At 36.2% G+C, this 11,683-nt stretch overlaps 1 protein-coding gene and 1 pseudogene across 1 annotated transcript; one reads left to right on the top strand and one right to left on the bottom strand.

The window, feature by feature from the left end:
• The first annotated feature begins 1,483 nt into the window (after window positions 1–1,483).
• On the top strand, window positions 1,484–9,312 carry LOC110635886 (subtilisin-like protease 3; annotated as a pseudogene).
• Window positions 9,313–9,933: 621 nt separating this feature from the next.
• Window positions 9,934–11,211, bottom strand: LOC110635885 (vacuolar protein sorting-associated protein 32 homolog 2; the record flags this gene model as incomplete). Its single annotated transcript, XM_058141867.1, is given in 5 exon segments — window positions 9,934–10,184; window positions 10,384–10,579; window positions 10,702–10,816; window positions 10,932–11,023; window positions 11,126–11,211. Coding segments are annotated over 4 exon segments (485 nt in total), but the record flags the coding sequence as incomplete, so codon positions are not given.
• Between the last annotated feature and the right edge of the window lie 472 nt (window positions 11,212–11,683).

Genomic DNA, 11,683 nt, shown 5'->3' on the forward strand with positions numbered 1-11,683 from the left:
AGAGCGATCGAGACATCATGGCTAGAGTTCGCGCTACCTCTGTCAAGGCCCCGCCAGGAATCTCTTCACTGTGTAGTTTACGCAGCTCTTTCTTTGCGGGGCATATCTGCAATTCCGAAGTGCAGCAGCATGTCGTCTGAGACACCCTTGCATTCTGTCTTAAGGCCTCAAGGCCCACTTCCGCTTTGATCTTCTATGTTTGGCTCTCTCTAGCTATCGTTGAGCCACTGGTCACTTCCTGCAACTACGTAAATGCAGAAACCTATGGGTGATGTAGAGAGCTCTTGATGTAACTCTGGGTACAAATCTTTGGGATGGCCCGGAGTCGACTGCAGTTATGTTTGGCCCCCTTGACCTTCGATATTGACTCACAGACTCTTTTGCGGGAGTTACAACTCCTCTGCAAATAGAACTCTGTGCATAAGCTGTGTGCCAAAGCAGAAGCCATCTCAAACACCCTCATTGCCAGGAGCACCACGGGGATGCCACGCGACTCTACACAACCAATCTCATGTGGTCTTATGTCTGCGAACTACGGAAGCGGTTGCTCGAGGAGGCGATGTATAGTTCTTTACGTCGTCTGGCCAGGACTAGGTCTCTGATTTCTTATCTCTCCACCAGATCTTGTATCTGGAAACTTATTATTGGGTCATCGTGTTGCCGATGATAGACTATCCTCATCCTTATCTAGAACAATGTTGTGCTTTTAAGACTCACTTTTATGTACTCGTGTCTTACACCGAAATGAGCACACCATTTAAGCCCATCTTGCCTGACAAAAAATATAACATTTCTTGGAGTACGTATCCTCATGATAGATCTCACATGTCTACCTTTCTATTTCACATTTGTGTACTCCACGAAAAGTTCCTCGAGCTGAGCCCGTGTGAGCCTCCGTAAAAGTGGACTTGGCAGGAGTAATCATTATCCATTGTCAGGGCATGGAAGAGGCCCATGACATCTGCGCATACCTCTATCAATCTTCTATGATCCGCTGTAGTGTTCCTACACATGCGGGAATCAAGCAAATATACATCGTCGACATCATAGGTACCGAGGGCACGGCTTCTTGAAATTATGATGCGTTTTGGCAAGATTCCTCTCTTGAGTGCGGTGTTTCGCTGCTAGCATGGGGGTGGACCATCTTCTGCGCCATCATGTCGATGGTTCTCTGTGAACCGGCTAGTGTTTGCCATGGGGTCCATGGGACCTGTGCCATAAGGAGGTGATCTGTGTGTCTTTGGGGTGGCTGCTCCTACATGGCTTGTTCTGACCTCTGCCATCCTCGATGGTGCCTCATCTGTCTTGAAACACCTCAAATCGAGGCACATGCAGTTACAGTGCGATGGCCCATTTCTTTCACCATGCATTTCCTGAAATTGACATTAGCCCACAAAATTCAAAAGCGCACATTGCGACTCACATGGGCTCATATTTACACACGATATAGCATTAGCAAAACTAGAAAGCAAAGAATTAAAAGATGAAGCGAATATGGACCCTATACTCGCATGTGACTCCTGGTAGACTGGTTACCTTTGGGCAACATTTTACGCCGACATTCCCTAAGAATGTTGGAGCTGGCTACGAGCACAGCTACGTGCCACCATTGTCCACGACCCAACCTATGGTAGGTAAGTGTACTAGGACTGGGCGACCTAGCCAGGAGCGTAGTAAGCCTTAGCTGTTTCATTTCCACTGCTAAGGCCCATTTGGTCCAAATTCAAGAAAACAAGCGGACTGGCCAGTCAAAGGCACATAAATGGACTTTCCAGCAGGAGTTTCGACTCACCAGGCACATAAACACAATATACCAGTCAGGTGAGCTCCGACTCACCACAGGCACTGTAAACACAATATATAGTCAATTGGGGAGCTGTTTCATACTCCTTATTCCACATAAAATAATCTCATGGACATAATAATAAATGGGAGCTCGGCTCCTCACTGGCTCGGCTCCTCATCCAATCCATCAAACATGCATAGCACATTTTAGTTTACACAGGTCCAAAATAAATAATTTAGACTTTACAGAGACCCAAATCTCTTTGAATTATGGCAAAGGAGTGATTATTGGAGTTGTGGAGGAATAAGGCCTGAAATAAACATTTCTAACACATGCGGAAATTCTAAAGATTTAACAAGTTTATACAAAGCATTGAAAGTCGACTGCGGAAAGCGGAGTTAACCTCGAAAAATATCCTCCTGTGGCTGTAAATTTTTTGAGAGCAGGAGTGGCGTTACGACTTCGAGTAAAATATCAATTTTAACCATAATCTCTATAACTTCTCCTGTAATAATACTTTTGTAGCGTGATGCAACATCATCATATTCACATTCTTATCAAAAGGTAATTTGGAGCATCACGCACCTGTAGCATCGATCATAATATATTGGGGCTGATCCCTATCGACTCTCTTAGATCCAACTGGTGTGAAGAACTCAAGCGTGACTACCTCGGAAGGCAGGTCAGTGAAGAACTGTAGTGACTACCACGATCTATCCATAGTCCACCGCATCACACGCGCCAGCGCCGCTGCTCCAATTCTGCACAACAACGCTCCTTGGCACGTGCGAGTTATGAATCTGACGTGTCGTGCCTAGAGTTTAACTACATAAATATATGCATATAAGTGATGCATGGGCCATCTTCGAGCAATATAATATCACTCGAAATTATAATTAAAATTAATATTTTACTCACGGACTTGACGATCAACTGTGCGTGTTCATTGAGGCGGAGGAAGAAGACATCGTCACGACAATTGTTACATTTGTTGCTAGATGACTCAATCCAGATAAAGAAAAAGACCAAATCACGTGCAAATTAAATCAAAAAATCAAAGTGATCTCATATCTTTAGGACCTACCCGACCTTTGCCAAAGGGCTCCAAAAACACTTCTATATCACAATCCATATATCCACATCCAATCATCCACAGCCCACATCTGGGCCCATCAAATCAATCATTCATCCTGATAACAAAAATTTAATTTAGTCACTATAATTGATCATTTTGCAAAATTTTTTAATCTAAAATTCATAAAACTTTGCCCATGATCCTTGCATGATATTATAAGCTATTTGCAAGAATACGTAATTTTCTAGCTACCAAATATTTATGAATTTTTAATCCTATTTAAGCCTTGAAAATTCTGGCAAGGTAGGGTTACCTTTGCAGATTAGGCAGAGGAGCAGCTCAAGGATGCTGACAATGGTGAGTGGCAAAACCTCAAATTGGTCGGAACTTTTCATTAGTAGTACTGTGGCAGAGGGTGCAGTCCGGACCAGCTGCCGTTGTAATTGAGGATACCTACCTGAAGCCCAATAATAATATATAAAAAATCGAAGTGTTTACACAATAAATATTCAAGAGATCGGAGGAAGTTCTTATCAGATCTCGTGAGAGCCACAATAAATATCGAGAATAATCTACTTAAAGCAAAAGGAGACATAACTCACTTGACTCACTAAGGATTTATCTCATTTACTTATATCCCAGGTAATCAAATGGTGAAAGCAAATATTCCTATATGAAGGGTAACATATTCATTGAGCCTTCCTAACTATCAAATTTGAAAGTGTAAGTTAAAATCTACTTTACCCTTGTTAAGGGACGAGGTAGGGTGCCTAACACCTTCCCCACGTTTACGGACCCGAACCTAGAATCTGTCTTGAAGTGGTTTCATTTTAATTATCTCCCAAATGGTTTCTTTAGTTTCCCTCCAGCGCCCAAGGTGGCGACTCATGCTCTTTTACGGCCGGTGGTGATACGTCCCGGGAGCAACCGCAAAATCCCATTGCGACAAAGATAAGCAAGTAAAAATTTAGTAAGATTGTATCCAACAAAACCAGATTAATAATAGAACACCCCACAACACTCAACCTATATGTCAAGTGAAAAACTTGGAATCCAATGTACAAGACAGAAAGAACAAAAAGCTACTAGAATACCAGAATTATAAGAAATTCACCCTTCTTTTTTTTTCTAAAGGTAGAAGTTCATTAAAAATTTTAAATAGGCAGAGATTGAAGTATAAATTATTCAAATTCGTTTCAAATCTGATTATTAAAACTCAAATCTATTTAATTTTTATATTAATAATATGCACAAAATATATATTTCAAATAATAATTTATATTTTAAAAATTTAATAATTAAATAAAATATTTAAATTTTATTTATTTAAAATATAATATATAAAAATATTTATAACTATCATTATTAAATATATATATTTCATATTTAATTAATTATTTATATAAATGAATTAAAATATTACACTAATTAGCATAAAATACCCAAATCTAATTTTCATATAATTAATCAAATTTAAATCTCTCCTAATAGGATTCAATTGAATAAGTATTTAAATTCATCCCCTTTCCTAATTTAGAATGGGTTAAATTATTAAAAATATTAATTAAATTTAAATTTAAGTAAAATAATTGTAATGTAGGCCCTACTATTATTATCTCCATCAATATCATAGAACGAGTCCACCAATGTAACAGTACACAAAATTATGCACCCACGTCCACGTGTTACACGATCTGTGTATGGGAATTTTTTTTTTGTATTTTAGTATTTTTCCATTGAATTATATTATCCATCCTATCTTTAATTAATTAGTTGAAAAATGAGAAAGAACAAAATGCACCTACACTTTTATTTCATCATTTTCTTCTTTTCTTTTAATCTATTTATTTATTTATTTATTTATTTATTATTATTATTATTATTATTATTATTATTATTATTATTAAAAGGAATTGCAAGTATGAATTGTACACTAGTTCTTGTTTCTAATAAATTATTTTTTAATTCAAACAGCAATTGACAAATCTGTTTCATTTGGAGACTAAGTCTTCCTTTGTTTCATCAAAAATAATTTATATATAAAAAATAAAAAATACTTTTTAATGAAAAATATTTTTTAATATTTTTAATGAAAATATTTTTTATTATTTAGTTGTGATATTAAATTAGTTGTATATATTTATATCATACATATATAAATATTTTTATATTTTAATAAAATTATTAAAATTTTAAAAATAAAAAATGCTACATAAAAGAAAAAATTATTTTGTTTAAAAGTGATTTAAATTTTTATTTAAAAAAGTATTTTTTATTAATTTATTTTTAATATTTAAACCTTAAAATATAAAAATATTTTCAAGTGAAACAAACGAAGACTAAATGGCATATAATCTTCCAAATTGGCTGCTTTACTCAAAAAAAAAAATAATTTATTACAAGAAAAATGAAGAGATTAAAGAAATAACCATGTGAATGAAAAAGGAATGAAAAAAAAAATCTTCCAAATTAGCCACTTTACTCAGAAAAATAATAATTTATTATAAGAAAAATAAGGAGATTAAAGAAATAAACAGGTGAATGAAGAAGGAGGAATAAAAAAAAAATAAAAAGAATTTCTTAGAAGGTTTTGTGCTTATGGGCCACTTTTTTCCCCTTTGGAATGTTGCAAGTGCTACGATATTCTTCGTGCGCGCTTTGTGGTTTGTGGTTCACATTGTGAAAAAGCAATCGAATAGTGCTCAAATATGGAAAGCTCTCTACAAAAAGAAATATATTTATTTATTTTTAATTACAAAAATTATTTATTTATTTTGATTTTATATACACCTACTATTAAATTAATATAGGGTGCAGGAAAAAAGTTATTAATTATTGACTATATATTTATATTTTGTAAAAAAAAAATTGTTATATATTATATTGAATATATGAGAAATAGAATTCAGTTTATCATTATTATTAGGAATTGGGGTGAGCATTCAGCGAGGAGAATGGAGAGGTGGCTCCCATGCTTGTTGCCAATCGGATAGCTTGAGCCTGCTTTCCTCTCCAGCAGGTGTACCAGTCCCTTCATGGGTTAAAGCATACATTAATTAAGATGCAGAAAAAAGTAGTGGAGTCTTCAATGCTTGGAAGCAATCTGAGAAATTATTTGTATTTTACTGGAATTACAGAAAAAAATTATTTATAATTGACTATATATTTATATATTGTAAGAATTATTGTATATAAACAGCCATTATATTATTATTAAATTAAAACTTAATATTTTTAAAAATAATTCTAATGGAGTAAAACTCTCATAGTATTTTGTCAAAACATGGATGTTACATTATGGAACTAAGTTGAAAAATATCATAGCTACTTGATTAGCAAAGATCGATAAATCAGCTTCCTGCATAAGGACATATCATTCGAAATCATCTGATTTAATCTCTTTAAGCTTTTAACAATATAATTTTTTATTTAATTTTAATTAAAATTTAAATTTAATATGTTATATTTTAATTAAATTTTTTATTTAATTTCATTTCAAAGAAAGAATTTACTAAATTTCCGTAGGGTGATTTTATATAACAATTTAATAACTTTAGTGATATTCAAATTAAAAAATAAACTAAAATATTAGTACCATCATAACTCATAAGTCTGATTAGGAAGTGAAATCGTCATGCTGGTGAAAGCGTCATGATGTAGAGAAACTGTATGGTGACACCATTGGACGGATGGGTTAATTGGGATGCACATTTTTCAAGAATATACAAGTCACCAAAAAAAAACTAAAAACTCTATTAAAATTATCATTATTTTAATGGCAGGTTCATTTTTTTTATCGTGTGTGTTATATCTATCGAAAAAAACAAAATATCCTTCCATGGAAATTTTAGTTTCTGCTCTTCTTTGGCATGGACTGGCTGCATTATTAGGGAGTCCACTTACGCTGTTGGACTGGGTGAAAGAAATCCAACCTAACGCAGTTGCATTTCTTTGTCGTATTTGCTTCATTGCTTGGCTATGGCTGTCGAAGCTCAAAAGCTCAGCATTTTCCTAACTATTCAACAATATGGAAAACAGAAGATGCAAATATTTACTCAACCATGTTGTTTATGCCTCTTTTATCCTCACTTCTATGTTTTGAAATACTCTAACTATCAGCTGAGCCACTGGTCACTTCTTCAACCAAAATGTGCATATGCTTGAACCCGAAAGAAAGTGACTTGGGAGACTATATTGTCCTCTTAAACAGCCAGAAGACCAATTATTCAGAGAAGTCAATGATTTAGAAAACGGTATCGATCATTTTGCCAGCTGACACTTTAAACTCAAAGCCGCCACGTTTGCTTTACTGCTACTGCCATGTAATGTGGGGTTTGCTGCAAAACTTGTATGAATGAAGCAAAAAGGCAATGAGCTGGGGAAGAGTTGCTGTTAGCCCGGCCTCAGAAGATGGTGCCTCTGCACACGACCCACACACCTAGATTTTTGGGTCTCCAGCAAAATTTAGGATTTTGGAAATCTTCGAATTATGGCAAAGGAGTGATTATTGGAGTTGTGGACAGTGGAATAGCGCCTGATCACCCTTCATTTAGCGGGAAAGGAATGCCTCCTCCGCCAGCAAAATGGAAAGGGAAATGTGAGTTCAATGCAACACTCTGCAACAACAAGCTTGTTGGTTTGAGAAATTTTGATGGCACCAGTAATGACATGTTGGACAGGGATCAGCATGGGACACACACTGCTGGCACAGCAGCTGGAAGTCCTGTGAAAGGTGCCAATTTGTTTGGGCAGGCCAATGGCACTGCAATTGGCATGGCACCTTTAGCCCACTTGGCAATGTACAAAGTTTCTGCCTCAGATAACAAGGCCGGCGAGAGTGAGATACTGGCTGCAATGGACGCTGCCATCGATGATGGAGTTGATGTGCTTTCACTTTCCCTTGGTCTTGATTCTCATACTTTCTATGATGATGTAGTTGCAATTGGAGCTTATGCTGCTATTCAAAAGGGGATATTCGTCAGCTGCTCAGCAGGAAATTCTGGGCCTTCTTATAAATCTTTATCAAATGAGGCACCATGGATTCTAACTGTAGGAGCAAGTACCATGGACAGAGAAATAAGAGCAACAGTTTTGCTGGGAAATAATACAGAGCTAAATGGCGAATATCTTTTTCAGCCAAAAGATTTTCCTTCATCATTACTGCCACTTGTTTATGCAGGTGCAAATGGTAATGCATCATCTGCATCCTGCCAAAAAGGATCATTGAGAAATGTTGATGTCAAAGGCAAGATAGTTTTGTGTGAAGGAGGGCCAGAAAAAGTTTCCAAAGGCAAAGAAGTCAAAAGAAACGGAGGCGCTGCCATGATTGTAATGAATGATGAGAATGAAGGCTTTGTTATTGCACTTGATCTTGATAACCGTGTGCTTCCTGCAACACATGTGAGTTACAAGGCAGGCTTGGCAATTAAAGCCTATATAAACTCTACATCGTCGCCAACTGCTACAATCTTGTTTAAAGGAACTGTAACTGGTGTACCGGCTGCTCCTCAAGTGGCCTGGTTTTCCTCGAGAGGTCCTAGCATTGCAAGTCCTGGGATCTTGAAACCTGACATTATAGGCCCCGGTGTGAACATTTTAGCTGCTTATCCAGTTTCAGTTGACCAGACTACCAACAGGTTTGGTATGATCTCTGGTACCTCAATGTCCTGCCCTCATCTTACTGGCATTGCCGCTCTACTCAAACGTGCCCACCCAAACTGGTCACCTGCTGCTATAAAATCTGCCATCATGACCACTGCTTATTTGTATAACCTTGGAGGCAAGCCTATTTCTGAACATACAGAGTTTCTTCCAGCTAATGTCTTTGAAGTTGGTGCAGGCCATGTGAACCCATCGAAAGCAAATGATCCAGGGCTTATTTATGACCTCAAACCTGATGAGTACGTTCCTTACTTATGTGGTCTTGGTTATTCTGACAAACATGTGGGAATTATAGTGAAGCGCACGGTGAAGTGCTCAAATGATTCAAGCATTCCTGAAGCTCAGCTGAATTACCCTTCATTTTCTATCGATTTGGGATCTACTCCGCAGACATATACAAGAACAATTACAAATGTTGGCAAGCCCAACTCAGTTTACTCCCTTGACATCTCTTCACCTGAAGGAGTACACGTTATGGTAACACCTCACAGGATTAGTTTTAGTAGGCTGAACGAGAAAGCTACATACTCTATAACATTTAGCCGAAGTAGGAACGCTAGTATATCTTTGGCTCAGGGATACCTAAAGTGGGTGGCTGATGGATATAGTGTTGGAAGTCCAATTGCGGTCTTATTTAAATAGGCAGGCATAAAAGTAATTGTTTATGGACATGGAGTGCGTGGATACTTTCTTCTGAAGGAGGGGAAAGCTTCATATCAACTATCTCATCAATAAAGTTTAACTAGTTATGATTCTGATAAAATAAAACAATATAGTCGATAATGCAAAATTTTATATCTTTCCTACTAAATAAATAAATATATATATATATATATATATATATATATAGAGAGAGAGAGAGAGAGAGAGAGAGAGACACGCCGGCGCACACACACTAAATGATTGTCAATTTATCGTGGTATTAAGTGTAATACTAAGATTCACTGCACTCAAAGAAAAAAATAATTCAAATTCAATTCTTAAAGAAAACATTGTTAAGAAAAATAGCCACAAACCTATAAAATAGAGGGATACCATAATATATCTAAAAAAATTTGCCATGTGAATAATTAAAGGCCGCAACAATCCTTTCTTTTTTTTTTAGAAGAAAATCTTTAGCTTATTTTTATTATTCATACTAACATGGCCAAAACTATTTAAATAACTCACAAGGGCGACCACAATTTAAAACATGCTTCCCGGATATTAGTTTCCAAAGACCGCTTAGAAAACTATCCCACCCACCCATCCGATAGTAAACACGCATGACAGCTAAAAAGTATGCCAAGTAATGGTCAATGTAATTTGTCCACCAAGACTATTACATATATTTCCTTGAATTTTATATTGCCTAAAAGACAATTTAAGGATAAAAAGGTGACATATGATGAAGTTTAAATTGGCAACAAGGTACAGAAAAAGGGAAAAAAAATAATAATAATAACTGTTCACACTGTAAGAGAGAGAAAGAGAGCTAGACAAAACTCCAGAACACAGGTTACATAATTAAAATGGCACAGTTTCTTTAGTTTACGCCATCTCTATATACATTGTCTGTTCAGACCATTAAATGCACATATGATGCGTGAAAGTTGCATAAACTCCATAATACAGTATTGACCAATCATTAAAAAAGCTCTTCAACATTCTGGTAAACAATACCTGCAATCATCCAACCAACAAAATCAACTTTAGATGCATACGAAACAAAAATGAGAAATGTGAATCAATAGGTAAATCCAGCGCACCAATCTTTTTTTTTATAGGTAATAGCTCACCAATTAATAGCCAACATTTCAAATGCATTAATAAGAGCAAGGATCATTGAATTACAAAGTCTACAACACGACAAATGAAAGACCTGCTCAAAGTGCCATCTCAGCCTGTAAGGCAGCAAGTTCATCTTCCTCAGCTGTGCGCTTCTGAGGAACAGGACGGGCTGGTTGCCTCCCTGCTGGAACCTGCACTGGAGCTGCTGGAGCTGTGGTTGCAGGCTGAAGAAGTTGTTCTTCCAATTCAGCACCTTCTAGTTCTTCAAGTTCCGCCTCCAATTCATCCTGAAAGGTCAAATAATATTTAGATGCTTCCCCAAATGCATATTGTGCACAAATTGAAGCAAGTCTTCTTACAACAGTGACCCACTCTAAACAAAATTAAAATGGTTAAATACAACACTCACCTCATCAAAATCAGCTGCGGCACCAATGGGAGCAGACAGAGCCTCTTGTATCTGTTTCATATTCTCTGTCTGTTCATTGATCTCATCCATAGTCTTGTCCACATCATCGATATTTCTGTAAAATTATCAAACATTTTAACACAGATTATACTTATTATACTACACATGAGATGTGAATCCAGAATGTAAAGATTATAGTGAGATGCTGAATGAAATAAATTGCTACATACGTTGCCTTCTGCATTGCCTTCATTGCAGATGCTCCAGTTCTCAATGCATCTACAGTTTCTGTAGTGGCTTTTGCACCTTCTAACATTATCATCTGTAACATTGAGATCCACAGCACGAGTTTAATTTTTATGGATAAATTACAAATGTGATTATGACATTTTGAAACAATAACAATTTTTATACAAAAACTCACCTGATCATGAATGCGCAGTTGGAAATTTCCAAGCTGTTCTATTTGCTGTTCATATAGCTTCTTCCTCTTCAAACATTGAATAGCCGCTGCACCACAATTGTATCAATCAGGGCCAAACAGTAGACAACCTAAATTTTATAATAGTACTTCACATCTTCACTGGAGTCTGATTTATATCATATTTAACCGCATAATAAAGTTATCATATATGTTACTTGAACTTTGGCGGATATCAAATAATGGATGTGGTGTTATTTTGGCTATGTCCAAAAACTTTAAAAGATTTTTCTCACTAATTTAAAGAGTCAAAGTGTCTTTCTCATGTCCAAATATCATTATCCAAACAAGTGTAATTTTAAGAGGATGACGAGTCAAAGTAACCATAGTTGCAATAAGAAAACCATTTCCATGGTTTTTAACTTTTGTCCTAGCATCAACAGAATTTATAACCTCCAGATAGCCTATTAAGCATGGCCCCACCAAGATGGACTTTAGAAAGGGATTTTTCTACCCACATCTTACTCTCAGAGAGGGGGAGAGAGAGAGAGAGAGAGAGAG

Source organism: Hevea brasiliensis, unplaced genomic scaffold, assembly GCF_030052815.1.
Source record: "Hevea brasiliensis isolate MT/VB/25A 57/8 unplaced genomic scaffold, ASM3005281v1 Scaf258, whole genome shotgun sequence".
Classification (NCBI taxonomy): domain Eukaryota; kingdom Viridiplantae; phylum Streptophyta; class Magnoliopsida; order Malpighiales; family Euphorbiaceae; genus Hevea; species Hevea brasiliensis.